The sequence below is a fragment of the Gracilinanus agilis genome, chromosome 5 (assembly GCF_016433145.1).
Source record: "Gracilinanus agilis isolate LMUSP501 chromosome 5, AgileGrace, whole genome shotgun sequence".
In the NCBI taxonomy this organism is placed as follows: Eukaryota; Metazoa; Chordata; class Mammalia; order Didelphimorphia; family Didelphidae; genus Gracilinanus; species Gracilinanus agilis.
The window spans coordinates 86991309-87006872 of NC_058134.1; the positions used below are offsets into that span (position 1 = coordinate 86991309).

Below are 15564 nucleotides of genomic sequence, written 5' to 3' on the forward strand. Positions count from 1 at the left end.
CCTTATAACAATCCTATATGGTAGGACAAATAGATGAGGAAAATGAGGGTCAAGTAGACTTGACCAGTTTCTCACAACTAGTTACTGGAAGAGCCATACCCCTTAAAAAAGTAAGGTATCATAAAACAAATATATTGAAAAAGAGATATGTCATATTAGATGTGCCCCATTATTTTCCCATAAATTATTCTCAATTATTTAATACGATGTGAGTAATTTAAGGAAAGGATTTCTTAATACTTACATAAATTTTTGTTGTTGCTTTACAAGTTTATCAAATTTAATTTTACTTCACATTAATTTCTATAGAAGCATTATAATAGCATTTTCTCAAAAAAGAAGCTTGTCCTGAACTGAATTGTCAGTGACTATTAGCAGTGAAGGATTCATGATGGTGTAAGCCTCTATGACATTTCTGGTCTTCATTGTATACCAGTGAGCACATAACCATTGCACTTTCAACATGTTTCAGATCATTGTGCAGAACTTTCCCGAGTCAAGATCTCCTATCATCATTAAATCCCTTCTGCAAGCTCCATTTTAATGTAGCAGTTTCATGCATGGGAATCCCTTTTCTTCATACTGATAGCTCTCAGAAGCTTATTTTGTATTTCTCTTTGTCTAGTTTCCCAAGATGTAATATTAATTTAATATGTAAAAATATAGCAGCAGATGCTGTCATCTCGCACATGATGCCAGTGATCCTTAGAATTTTTCACATTTGTTCTTCTGATTATATAAAATGAATTAGTTTCTGTTACATGAATTCTTTAAAAATTCAAAATTCTGTATGCCCATCATACTTACGTTAAAGGTTTTGATACCTATAGATTTCATAAGTTTCATTTCATACTAATTAATCCACATTTCACTTTGACTTTTGACTATCAATAATCCTTCAGTATCTTTGCATCTGATTACATTGATCACTATTTTCCATAGAGGCCTAACTTATGAGAAATGCTTCTAAATTATGCAACTTGAAGAGTATGAGGGCAGTAATTAGTCATTTGAATGTCTCATTAATTAGAAATTAGTCAAAAGCAGTTGCATGATTTTATCTAAATTCTTTCAGATTGCCACAACATCAAAAATTGATAAAGTTATCTTCCATTAGTATAAATGGATTTGCTAGAATGAAAATTTTGGTTTACTGTTTGGAATTAACTACAGCCAAAATGATAAGAAAATTTTGCACATAACAAGATGAAACAAGCAGTTTAGATAATTTTGGGAGTGTGAAAAAATTAGATTGAGAACTTGTTCTTATCTTTAAAGGGGGAGGAAGTATGGGGGGTATTATGGGAGTAGAGTCAGAAATGAAACTTACAGAATTTGAGAGCTTCTGGCCCAGTCTCATTTTTTTAGGTAAAGGAACTGAAGCCCTGCAAATTATGGGTTATCTATTCATTCATGTTCAGACAGCAAGCTGGTAACAGAATAGAGAGCAGAGGCCTCCAGATGTTTCTCTTCAGGGCCATTTTTTAAAAACTACATTGGATAAAAGGCAGGCTTTTAAGTATGACAACTGTTTAATTATGTCATATTGTGACTTACTTTAGACTTACTTTACTCATTCTTTTTTTTCCCTTGAGGGCAATTCATACTCCAGTCAACCTTTTATTTTTAACCATAGTTGGTGCAAACAAGGGCTAGGACTGGGACAGAAAAATAGTGTATCAACCCTGGCCTAAAAGCTTATTGTTGTGTTGTTGTTGTTGTTGTTGTTGTTTTTAATGCAAAAGAAAAAGTGTGAGGAAAAAGAAAAGATAAAAGAGAGGATAGTTATCATTTTGGAATATTTGCAGATTAAATATTAATTCTTGTGCTTGAAGAAATGTGAACAAATGGCTTTTACTGTTTGCTTTTTTAATTTTGTTGTTTTGGTGGTGGACTTTTTTTATTTTTAAATTTTGGATTCCCATTTTTGTGTCATTAACCTTACATGAGCTCCCCATTGCATGTTGTATTAACCCTTGGTATATTCATTTTCTTCTGACTTGAAAGAGTAATCCATTAGAATTTAACCATGATGGCTTGAAGAAGGCTGCAGTTCAGAAAGCTTTAAAGGTAAACTAATACAGTTTTCCATTAAGGTCACAAAGTTAACTGAATCATGTTGAAAGAGATGAACCTTTAGTTTTCATATGAACTTATCATCGTAAATTATTTAAAATCTTAAAATAGTTGTTGGCATGATTAAAAAAACATTTTACTTCTAAGGGTTAGTAGTCAGGAGATTTTAAATACACTTTGCAGGTCAATATAAATATTTGCACAGGATCATAGGTTCTCCTAGTTAGTTAGAAGTCACCTGGTTCAGCATCTACCTGGTTTAGCATCTACAGGAATTCTTCCTTCATCTTTAAAATTGTTTTCAGCTCTGAATCTCTGATCCTCTATGCTCCCACAAGAGCTCATTTAGCTTCCACTTCCAGGCCTCTTGTGGAGGAGTAGCACAACCATGGCTGCTTGGGGATAGTTCTAATGGTTGGGAATTTTGTCTGCTTCTCTGCAACTTTCCATCTGTCATTTCGTAGTTTTTCCTCTAAAGCTGAACAGAACAAGGTCAATCCCTTTGAATATAATTTAATATCCTTTACACCATAGTAAGCCTCAGATATGTTAACTGTTTTAAATTAAACCCACGTTTTAATTGATTTAAATTTCTCAAAATTACTATTCTATTTGAATCTCACCAAATTTAATGTTTAGTCATTTTATTGACCAACTTTCTATGAACACTAAACGATCATTTCTTCCATCATGATAAGTTAATAAGCTTATAAGGTCCATCGTTGAATCTGAAGTCATGTCTTTTGGTACTCTTTGGTGATAGCTTTTCTTTGGAAGCTTCAAATCTCCATTAAATGAGGTATATTGAAAACTGAGCTCCACTTCCTAAAAGGCAAAGTTTTGACAATCATTCTGTTTGATAGAAGTATCTCTGCTCTTGATGATGATGATCAATTTTATTATTTTCCACTAGTTTTAAAAAATATTTTGTAACGGATGTTTAGAAGCCATTAAGTGTTTATAGATAGATGTTCCTGCCCCAAGAAAATTCTGCCACCTCAAATATTCATTCAACAAATGTTAATTTATACTATCACATCTACAAAAATTAGTTTAAACTTGAATAGTAAGGGAGAATTAGAAATGTTTCATATAGTGCATAAAATAGCTTTAGCTTTAAAGGTGAAGTAACTGTCAACTGCTAGCTAGTGAACTGGAAGAAGTAATAACTCTCACTGGAGTTGAATTGAAGAAAAAGACTAATGATATCATTGAATATTCCATTTCAGTATCCTATTGTACAACAGTGAACTTGCTATTACAGTGACAACTTAGTCTAAACTGCCTGTCTTTTTAGAGGTGAATTATTTTGATAGCCCTTAGTGTGTTTAAGGAGCAGTTAACCTCAACATACATCACTGTAATCATAAACTGAAATTCTCCTCTCCCCCAACCAAATACTCTTGATGTTCTTTGTTTTTATAGTTAACACAATTTGCTAGGTTCTCTAAGATTGGTTCTAAAACATTGCAACCAGAAAGAACTTTTGGAGACCTTATGTGCTACAATTAATTTCCACTAACTCATTTGTTTAATTTATGTTTGACTTATGTTAGTCTCTTGTGGGGCTAAGTTCTAAATAAACCTCATTACTGTGCATTTTGTTTTTTTGTCATATTTTCTTGTCAGCTGCTTATGCTAAAGTTTCATTTCTTACTGTATTATCTTATTTCTGAAGTTATTGTTGCTTTACATAAATATTTTTAATGTATAGTGATTTGAAAATGTCATTTTTCTTCCTGTTAGACTGCTAAATAGCTAGTCGGCAAGAGTCAGTATTTAGATATACTTGGCAAAATGTGGGAATACATACGGTACTTTGGAATTTTTCCCTATTTCTATCAAAGGAACATTTTGGTGACTTTAGTAAATTATTACTAACTTAAATATTTCATCTTTTGGAGGAATTGTTTCTTCTAGGTTGTGCTTATTTCATGTATTTTTTTCCATTTTCATCCATTCTGCTTTATTCATTTTGCCATCTATGCCATACTAGCTTTAAAAATGATAATACACATTAAAAGTGATTATGGTTACATTTTTCTAAAGTAACTTGTTTTTTAAAAGAAAAAATATCCTAAATTGTAAGTGAGCAGCCATTTTGTTCTTAATTCAGTTACATGATAGATATAATTATGGCTTTGAACTTTGTTTAGGAATTGTCTTCTGACCGGTTTGTTCTTGAGGGAGGCCCACAGTGTAAGCATTAGGAAGTAATAGAAAGGCACAAGGACCAGTAAGAAAGAGAAAGAATTTGTAAGTCAAAGATTAACATTTTTAATAAGAATAAAATACTTATAAGTGTTTATTTTGTTGTTATTATTATTGTTATTAGTCTGGGAAGAAAATAAACAGCAACCCCAACCCTCTGGTCCAAATATCAGTTGGACACAAGGCCCAGGAGAGCAAGGTAAGATAATATTTTCATTTAACTATTCATTTAACATTCTGGAAGCATTTATTTCATGTTTTTACGTGACAGATACTAAGGATAATAAAAACAAATATTAAATGGTCTTATCCCTCAAAAAAATGAAATTCTCATCAAAAGGGTACTCCCTGTACACGATGGGCAAGGACCGTTCTGGTTATTTCTCTTGTCCTTGCTGGGAGGAAATCCCCCTACCAAGGAAGATCAGGACTTTGCTACAGACTCAGTCCTTGAGAGTCGATCTGGGGGCACTGAGCTCAGTGACCTGCTAGGGACTTCCCCCAGCCAGAATGTGTCACAGGTGGGATTTTAACCCAAGTCTTTGGGACTCAGGCCAGTTCTCTATCCTTTGTGCTATGCTTCCTTATATGTAAAAATGAATTAATATAGAGATGTTTATTCAAAAGATATTCATACACAATGAATATAAAGTAATGGGGATAGGATTCAGAACCAGAGGAATACAGGAAAGGTTTCTGGTAGGAGGAAGCCTTTTACTTGAGCCTTAACAGGACAGATCTGAGGTTCTAAAAAGTCCAGCTGAACAAGGAGCACCTTGGGGGACAGGGGGTGAGAAGGCTGTGGAAGTAGGCCAGTTTGACTGGAATGTAGCATACAGTAGGAGGAGGCGTGATGTGGATATATTTATCAGCCCCGGAAGATAGACTGGAGTCAGGCTACAAAAGGGTTTAAAATGTCAGAAAGAAGAGTTTGTATTTTACCCAATGAACACTTGCAAGTTTTCTCCTCACTGTTGCCAGCATTAGGGATAAATTGTCATATTGTAAGTAGATTATTCTTAAAGTGGGAAGGCAGTGTGGAAGTCACACTGTTGTCCATTTAATTCAGTGGCAAACTTGGTTCTTTTTTTTCCATCTTAATCACAAATTAATATATAAGCTCCTAGGTATATATGCACTGTGCCAAGAAAAATGGGGAATAACTTAGCATTGCAATATATTTGTATGTTTGTCAAGTTTTCTTTTCTTTTTTATAGAACATTTTTTATATTCATCATTTAATATTATATTATGGTAAATATTGCATGTTTCTGACCAATAAAGTCATAGTAACAATTTTCAAATCATGTTGACCAATTTTTTTTTTTATTGTATGGAATTCACCGGTTTATTTGGTGATTTATATAGATTGATCTCCCATAGATATACTGAATGACTTGCAATCAGCAGGTCTAAAACTAGATATTTGATGTTAAACACAATAGTTGTCTCTCTTATATAGAAGCCAGTTAAGAACCTTTAGAAAGAACACTGGCATGTATACATAAAGAAATTACTTCCATGATGCCCTGAAACAGTTTGGGCCCTTACCACTCTTCTTCCTTAATAGACACTAAATATTGATTTTTAGGTAGAAGAGTGGTAAGGGCTAGGCAAGCGGAGTTAAGTGACTTGCTCAGGGTCACAGCTAGACTGTGTCTGAGGCCACATTTGAACCCAGGTCCTTCTCTCCCCAGGTCTGGGGCTCTATCCCTATTCCTAGACTTTATCTCATCATCTCAATTTAAGTTCTGAAAGTTTAAAATTTTATCATTTAAATAACTGAAGTCATTTTAAATATAGGCTACATAATTGATATATGGCTACTTCTTTCAGATTCGATATAAGACCAATGAACCTGTCTGGGAAGAAAACTTCACCTTCTTTGTTCATAATCCCAAGCGTCAGGACCTTGAAATTGAGGTATTTTGCTTGCTTTCCCCACCTCCATCCCCCCCACCCATCCCTACTTCTGAATTGTGGAATCAATAAAACCCACTCAGAAAGTGAGATGGGGAAAGGAGCAGAGAGGGAATTGGCTCTTGATTTTTAAAATTTGCCTTCTGACATTTATTTCCCAATTTTTGTCTGAAAGAAAAATAATTTTTTTCTTTTCTTTTTTAACAAATGAAAAAAAATATTTTCTTGAAACTATTGTCAACATTCCAATCCTTCGTTAACTTTTACTAGAAAATTTTTTTTCTAATTCCTCTCTTCTTTTCTTCCCAGCTTGTTTACTTATGTGTGTATATATATATATATATATATATATATCCTAAGAGAATTGAGAATTAAGGTGTCGCATTTCTGGGTGCAGTCAGTGATCCTTAAAATGTCTGAGCACACTCCTACAACATCTTTCATCCAGACTCCTTTAAGTCTATTTTAATGACTATTTTACCTTCCTTTTTGTTTTTTGAGATTTTCAGTTCTCCACTTTCTTTTTAAGCAGGGAAACTTTAAATTCCATTAATTAATTCCCACGAGGGTTTAAAAATGCTAGTAATTATAAAAAGATCTATATTGTGATTTATCATGATGTCACCACAAATTATCGCTAGAAATAATAACATATTTGTAATCTCTGCTCCTGGGGAAGGAAGCTAAAGATCACTCATGTTCAGGAGTTCTGCACAGCAGTATACTAAGCTAATTGGTTATCCATATGAAATAGGTTATTACTATTACTACATATTAATATGAATTAATTAATAATTAAATAATTATGCTGAATAATAAAACTCTGTGAATGAGGCATCACACAATGAGTGGCAAACAAGAGCTAATCAGAAGTGGAATTAGACCTAGGAGAGACCAGTGCAGTTACAGCATGGGCAAAATAGGGAGACGCAGTCTCTGGAGGGAAAAAAAAATGTTTCATGTATATTAATTATAATCCTCTAGGTATGAACTTCATGAAGTATAAAACAAAAAAGCTTTCCCACTATAAATGTGTGTTTATTACATTATTCCTCCATTCTATTCATATTAAAACTAATATAGGAATGCTATATGTTCCTAAAGGGGTTTAAAGAGTCTCTTTTCTGACCCCTAATAGGTTTAGATGGTCTGTCATCTCTGAGCACAAGAGTCTCCTGGTACCATAAAAGAAAGTATCATCTGTATTCCAGACAGTGTATTTGTAGAACATATAGTTTCCTGATACTGATTTATATCTTAGTAAAGATCTTCTACAATGGGTTAATCAGTTGGGGAAGGATATGCCTAAGTAAAATCAGTTTTGCCAAAACTATCTTTTCCTTCATTTACCTACAGTATTTCCCCCCGCAAATATGAAACATATATCCTGCTTTTTTATTTCTTATAGGTCAAGGATGAACAACATCAGTGTTCCTTGGGGAACCTGAAGATTCCTCTCAGCCAGCTACTAGCAAGTGATGACTTGACTATGAATCAACGGTTCCAACTCAGTAATTCTGGTCCAAACAGCACTATCAAAATGAAGATTGCCCTAAGGGTATTTATGGTCTTTAGAAATCAATATAGTAATAGAAGAAGAACTTTAAAAGAGTTGCTGTATACTTTTTGGATTTTTCCATACAAGTACATTTGGCCAATTTGTATTTATAAGAAGTTTTGTAGGCTATTTGAACAACTTGAATGAATAAACTGACATGGTTTGTACATATACATTAGGTGATACTTGAACAACAATCAACATTTATTATTCACTTTCTAAGGGTCAGAAACTGACTCAGACATGAGGCTACAAAGACAAAAATGAAATAATCCTTTCTCTGTCTCTGTCTGTCTGTCTGTCTTTCTCTCTCAATCAAGGAATACTAATTGAGTTACTACTACAAACTACATATTCTGTTCTATCTTCATGAAATAATATTATGCTACTATTATATATGAAAGAAAAATCATTCCCCATTCATTGTGATGAATAATCCCTATTCTCAAGGAGCTTACACTATTGAAAGAAAACTTATATGTGTGTTTATATATGAAGTTACATACACAGTAAGTGTATATTCATACTAAATACAAAGTAAACATAAAATAATTAAATATATGGTAATGAGACAGGTGTTAAGGGGAAATATTATGGTTGGACTGATTCAAGAGAGGGTCACCAGGAATTGAATGAATATCAATTTCAAAATTTTTTTAGCAATTTATTTATAAAATATAGGAGAGAGTGAAAGTAGAGAAAATCAGAGAGAGGATAGGGTAAGACATCTAACCTAACACACTAAGTAATTTGCTCTGGCCCCTGGATCAACCCAGGCAGGGCTCATTAGTCCTCAACCAGAGGGGCCTCAGCCTTGTGCCTAGGGATGAACAAAGCAAAGGCTTCAGTCACAAAACCTCTCTCAAGAGGGGAGTCTCTTCAGAAAAGATCCAGGAAAAAGTCAGTCATTTCACTCACCACATGGTAGTTCAAAGGGAGAGATTTAAGAACAGTCTCACTGAGTCCAAGGTCTCAGGTCCAGTAAGCAGATTCTTGGCGAATTCCAACTCTGAAGAATGAACTACACCCACTACAGGAAGCTGTCACTCCCTTTTAAAGGCACTTCTTTTGCGTTACTTCCTGTGCATTCCTTCTATTTTACATGTACCAATCACAGCTTAAACTTTGCCTAGGACTGTCCAGATTGCAGTCAGTCCATTCTGATTTGTCAAACACTTTTGCACATGTGGGTTACAGACCTCCCCCACTCGGGTGTAAGTGGTGTGTTTTCACTTCTGGTGATTAAATCTAAAAATAGACAGGGTAGGATTAATATCATCACGTAGGGCACTAGCAGTTGGGGGGATTGGGAAAGATATTGTATAAAAGGTGATTATATTTTTTGCCTCAGAGATGAAAGAGGAGAGTACATTTCAGCCATAGGCAATGGTTTATACAAGACAGGGAGATGATATAAAGATTGCCATGTATGAGGAACAAGGAAAAGTCAGTTTGGCTGAACTCTAACATCAAGGTCAGGGGAGCAACACATAAGGAGCTTAGAAAGATATGTTGGAAGCAGGTTTTGAAAGGCTTTAAAAAACAACCTGGAGTTTATATTTGGCCCTAGAGCCTATTGGCTTATTAGCTGACATTTTTGAGCAAGAAAGTGATATGGTCAAATCTGTGCAAAAGAAAGCACTGTGGTAACTGTGTAGAGCATAACCTGAAGAAACAGAAGACTTGTGGCAAGGATGAGAGGCTTTAAATAAAGTGATACCTGTGTGAGGAGAGAGAAGAGGCATTAGCCAAGAGATTTAGAGATATAAAGGTCAAGATTTATCAATTGATTGGATATGTGGTATGAGGAATCTAGGAGAACACCAAATAATGAGCATGGGAGATTGGAACAGTGATGGTGTCCTCCCTCAAGTAACCAGGAAGATAGCGGGAGGCAGGACGTGCTGAGTTTGAGATACGTTTTGTGTATATTATGCATGTGTGTGCATTTTACACCCACACACAGAGACATATATGAAAAAGAGACATTATTCTGCTAAGAATTTTCATTCAGATAGATCTTTGGTAAAAATTCATGGATGGAGAGCTACAAATCAAAGGTAATTTTAGAGAATAATTTTGAAGAGATTTCCTGGAAAGAAAGGTATTTATTAACCAAAAGCAAACACCAGAGGGATGGTATAGGTTATGTGTTAGAGAGAAAGTCATGCAAATGTATATGTTTATTCTAATCAAAAAAAAATTTTTAAGCCCTTACCTTCCATCAGAAGAGTGGTGAGGGCTAGGCAGTTGGGGTTAAGTGACTTGCCCAGAGTCACATAGTTAGGAAGTGTCTGAGGCCAGATTGAACCTAGGACTTCTCATCTCTAGGCCTAGCTCTCATTCCACTGAGCCACCTGTCTGCCCCCCAAATGTACATGTTTAGACAGAAGGAGCCAGGTTGAGTTAGAGCTCTGTTTTCCATTTAAAGAAGAATTTCACATGGAGGAAATAGTTATTGGCTGATTATTAGAAGGAAGGAAGAAAAAGAAGTCATATGAAACATAAATTGTAATCTAGAGGGATGTGTAAGTGATAAAATCAAGGAAGCACAGTTGAACAAGAGAAAAAGGAAAAATATGGTGGAGAAAAGGAGAATCTTTGGGAAAACTTGAAAAAAGTTTTGAAAGAGAAACTTGGTTCTGATCCAAAAAATAGCAATCCATTAGCATATTTTGTTTTATTTTTAAAGAGGGGAAGAGAAATGGAGAAAATTATGTAGTTAAAATAATAAAGAAAAAGTTTTTATTCAAATTAATTACTAGTAGATTTTGAAGCTAAGTAGTTAGTATATTGAAAATTGCAGTGAATTCAGATAAGATAACAAAGGACATAGACTTAAACTGTAACTAGCTATGGAGCACAAAGAGTGGATTCAGAATAAATTACTAAAAGGGGGGAAAAGGCAGTATTTGGCAGTAGATTTCATATAGAAACCAAAAATTGATGTTTTCACATTTGAATCTGTCTTAGCCCCTTGACTAAGCAATTAGAGTCATCTTTTCCTTCTAACTTCCCTTTTTCTTTTGAGGTCCCCACCGTTCTACTAGTCATACCAGTTTAAGTCCTCACAAATTTAAAGCCTATCATTTTTCCCTTTCCTTCCATCTCCATGTCTAGCGAGTTTGTTTTTCTGATCATACCATCTCAGCCACTCTCCTATCTGTCCCCATCTCTGCTGACACAGCCATCACCTTTGTTGCCATTTTCACCACTCTTGTCTGGATGATTGCAACAGCTTCATAATTAGTCATCTCCCCCTTCTCCAGGCAGGCCTCCATACACCTGCCCAAGGAATCTTCCTAAAGCACCTTTCTGACCATGCCCACTACCTTTAAAGAATCGCCTGTCTGTTGCCTTTCAGAAGAAATAGGATGTTTTCTCTTTGCTCTTTAAAGCTCTTTGACAGTGTTGCATGTCAGCCTTTCTAGATTTATTTCATATTACCGTTCCTCATACATTGTGTTCAATCCATTCTCGCATTTGTCTTTATGTCCCACCTCTGAGCCTTTGCACAGACTGCTCTCCATGATTGTAATGCAAATCTTTCTTAGCTCTGCATCTTAAAAACTAATTCTTCAAGACTTAGCTTAGGTGCCACCTGCAACCTATGGCTTTTTCCAGGTCACTCTAAGCGTAGATGTTTTCTCTCCTGAAATAATTGTATTTAATTCATATTATATACCTTGTATACACTTATTTTTGTACATGATGCATCCCCTTGCTTAGAACATAAATTCCCTGAGGGCAGGGACTCAAATTTTGTCTTTGTATCCTCTGTGCTAAGCATGTTGCGTGTCATGGCCTACATAAAAGTTTATTGAGCTGAATTATTGGAATTTTTCCATTTTGTATTTTTGCTTTCTACTTCCCTAGGTACTTTATCTTGAAAAACAAGAAAGGTCTCCAGATCACCAACATTCTGCTCAAGTTAAGCGACCCTCTGTTTCCAAAGAAGGGAGGAAAACATCTGTCAAATCTCATATCACTGCCCCTGTTGCTTTGGATTCCAGCAAGATGGTGTCAGCCCCGCCAGTCTGTGAAAATCCAAGAAAGCCTGATGTGGATGAAAAAGGCCAGCCTCCTAATGCTAGTCCTCAGTGGCCATCTGATCTCAGCCAAAGCTCTTCCAGCCTCCCCACATCCAACGTTACCTCTTCCCCGAGCCACCTTTCCATCAAGGAGCCCACCCCAAGCATTGCATCCGACATCTCACTGCCCATTGCCACGCAGGAACTACGGCAAAGACTTCGACAGCTCGAAAAGTAGAGTCTTCAATACCTGGTTTATTTTTTTACCTATTGTACAGTTTGGGAAAATCATGGAGAGGATGTTACAAAATAGAAATAGTCAGTTTTCACTTGGATTATCATGGGGAGGAAAAAGTCACCTGAAGCTGGTTTTAAGAGAACAACTTAAAACATTAGGTGACATTATCTGATTGTGGTTTTTGAATAACTTTGAAATTAAAGATGACATTTCTTAAGAATCCAGTAATTAACATATTAAAAATGTGGAAAAGAAGAGAAAAGGTTTCAGGAATAGGAAAGAGGAGACAGAAATAGAAGGCTAGTAAAGGTACTGTAAAAACTAGTAAGGGCTTAGTAAAATACTACGGTCACTAAGAAATCTAAAAAGCTGGAGTGACAGATTCCTGTTAGGGGGATGTTGATATTCAACTCCCCATTTTTGTTTTACTTGTAATATCTATCTTGTCTTAAATTCTCAGATTAGCAAATATTATTAATATTTTTCATTAGATAAGCTTATTTCTTGCTTAATGTGGCTGACCTTTCCTCTCAGTGGAGGGAATTAAAATTGACCTTTGAAAGCTTTTTTCACAGCATTAGAAATAAGTCTGCTTCACATCAGAACTGCAAGAAAAAAGGAGAAGCAGGGAATACTTCTTATTAAGTGGTAGCAGAAATCATCTTAGTGTGTTTGTAAAGAGGCCTGGCCCTAGATGCTCTTCTTAGGCACCTGTTTCTTCAGAGACAATAATGTCCTTGGCCTGTAAAGTCCTTCCTGTGTTTCAGGTTTATATCATGAGTTGATTTAATTAGATCTCTCAACAGCTGAACATGGGCTCTATCTTACTCATCATTGTCATTCCTCCTCTTCTTACTACTTCCTCCTAGAGAAGTTCTTTATCTGATGAACCTTATTTCATAAAGTCCAAGTGATAATCAGTTTATATCTTTAGAATACTGTACAAGAAACATGCTTGTATCATTTGGAAGTTAACTTCTAAGTGAAAAATTAAATAATTTTGAGCAGTAGTGAGGGTATGAGTAAACAATATTCAAGACATATCTCCGAAATTTGCCTAATGTTTCTTTGTAAAAATTATGTTTATAGTCTCTGAATAATTTATGACAAGTATACTTCTGAATGATCATATGATACCTTTTCACTGAATAAAAATGATTATATCATAATCTCTGGATTTTATGTGAAGTGTTGATTGGGAATAACTAATTTCTCTTCTCTTTTTTTTTCTACCACAGTGGAACAACACTGGGGCAGTCTCCCCTTGGGCAGATTCAGCTGACAATACGTCACAGTTCACAAAGAAACAAACTTATTGTTGTTGTGCATTCCTGTAGGTGAGCATTATAGATCCTGATTGATGTGTATTAGAGTTTTTTTTGATGACTTCAAAATGTTATGGTACCATTTAAGTTTTACTTTTTAAGTGGACAATTTAAATATATATTACATTCAAATAGAAAAATCCAAGTTTGGCCTTATTTTAAAAGTCATTCTAAGTAGTACATAGGAAATTCTTTCTTTTAATAGAACAACATGACAACTATTAATATTAATTTTCCATATATTACAGGAGGCCAAATAAGATATATAAAATCTGCTTCAAAAAGCACTTGTTAAGATACCTTGTTCTCATTAAATATATTTGCTAGAAATAAGATGGTTGGGCAAAGTTTATTCTGATTTTTTTTTTTGGTGAAAGGATGGCTTCTTCCAATTAATTCAGTGTTGTTTACATTCACATTCATAAAGGAAATATGACAAGAATAAACGAGACACATAGTTTCATTAATATGAAGTTGTAAATTTCCCAGGAATAGGAGATTATATAGAAGAAAAAATACTAACATTGAAAGGTGTTAGAAGGAACTGTGAAAAACCTTTGCTTTTTGATGTAAAAGAGAGAATAGGGAAGTAATGAAAACAGTGCATACCTCTGTCTGTAAATATATATCAGACAAAGAAGTCTTAAAACTAGACATCATTTGAATTTGATAAATAAGCATTAAGAAGTCAAATTAAAGAAAGAAATTATAATATTGGTTTTGCAACATGAGAATTGGTAAACTTAAGGAATTCATGAAATTCAGATTTAAAATGCACAAGACTTAAAGATTTTTGCTAAATGAATCAGTTCAAATCAGCAAGTTATTTATTGATTGAACCCAGCATTCTATATGCTTAGCATTTGTGCCACTTATCTTTTATATGGCACAGCCTTTTATAGCATCTAGGATATAATTTTTGTTTTTGAGGAGCTTATATTAAATTCTAATATGTAGTGTCCTTTTGTTTTGAATTACAGAAATCTCATTGCCTTTTCTGAGGATGGCTCTGATCCTTATGTTCGATTGTATTTACTTCCAGACAAGAGAAGATCAGGAAGAAGAAAAACACATGTATCAAAGAAAACATTAAACCCAGTCTTTGATCAAAGGTGTGTTCTCATTTTGTTACTACTATTATTAACCCGCATTTCAAAGATTTACAAAGCATCTTTCTCACAATGCCCTTATAAGGTTGCAGAAGTCATATCCCCATCTTTATAGATGAAGACACCTATAGTTTCCTGTAGTGATTTATACACAATCACCCAGTGAGGGATGAAAGAAGGCTGCAAACTCATGTTTAATGACTCCAGAAACCAGTTCTGCATGTTTCTTGTATATTGTTGGCATCATATTTATGTGTAACTACATTTAAAATGAAGTGTAAAACTTAACTGGATAGTAGACAGTATGATGTAGAGATTACCAGACTAAAAAGCGGAAATCTTGGTTTCTTGTCCAGCTGTTCCACTAATTGTGTGGCCTTGGCTTAATCTCTTTGGATCTCAGTTTTCTCATTCATATGAGGAGAAGTTGGTTACATGGTATTAAAATACTATCCTATTGGTTTAAGGTCTTCCCAGTCCACTCCACCCACCCATCTCCATCTGTCTTATGTAAAACTAGAGCTTGATCTATAATTAAGATTTTTTTTTTAGTATTTATCTCTCTATATATTTTCATTTTGTAGTTTTTTTAAAAATGCATTTTAAAGTATTTTTCCATGGTTACATGATTCATGTTTTTTCCCTCCCCTTTTTCCTCCCCCAAGAGCCAACAAGCAATTCCATTGGGTTGTACATATATTATATCACTCAATACCTATTTCCATGTTATTCACTTTTGTAATAGAGTAATCTTTTAAAACCAAAACCCCAAATCCTATATCCATATAAACAAGTGATAAATCATGTTTCGTAGATATTTTTGTTGCATGTCAGAGTAATATAATTTTTATTTGATTGATATTTTTAGTTTTCAAATTTATTATTATTATTATTATTTTAAAACCCTTATATTCCATCTTAGAATCACTACTGTTTACTGGTTCTAAGGCAGAAGAGTGGTAAGGGCTAGGCAATGGAGGTTGTGACTTGCCCAGGGTCACACAATTAGGAAGTGTCTGAGGCCAGATTTAAAGCTAGGACCTCCCATCTCTAGGCCTGGCTCTCCATCCACTGAGCCACCCAGCTGCCCCCTATA

General features: G+C 34.7%; 1 protein-coding gene across 2 annotated transcripts in view; it reads left to right on the forward strand.

Moving 5' to 3' along the window:
- Positions 1-15564, forward strand: part of ESYT2 (extended synaptotagmin 2) — a 110135-nt gene that overhangs the window by 89629 nt on the left and 4942 nt on the right. Inside the window, exons 14-20 of one of the 2 annotated variants that reach the window (XM_044679647.1) lie at positions 2008-2070; positions 4412-4486; positions 6124-6210; positions 7616-7765; positions 11642-12030; positions 13273-13371; positions 14340-14471. In XM_044679647.1, the coding sequence (XP_044535582.1) occupies positions 2008-2070; positions 4412-4486; positions 6124-6210; positions 7616-7765; positions 11642-12030; positions 13273-13371; positions 14340-14471 (995 nt within the window). The remainder of the gene's footprint in view (positions 1-2007; positions 2071-4411; positions 4487-6123; positions 6211-7615; positions 7766-11641; positions 12031-13272; positions 13372-14339; positions 14472-15564) is intronic. The other variant, XM_044679648.1, reaches the window with a different exon arrangement.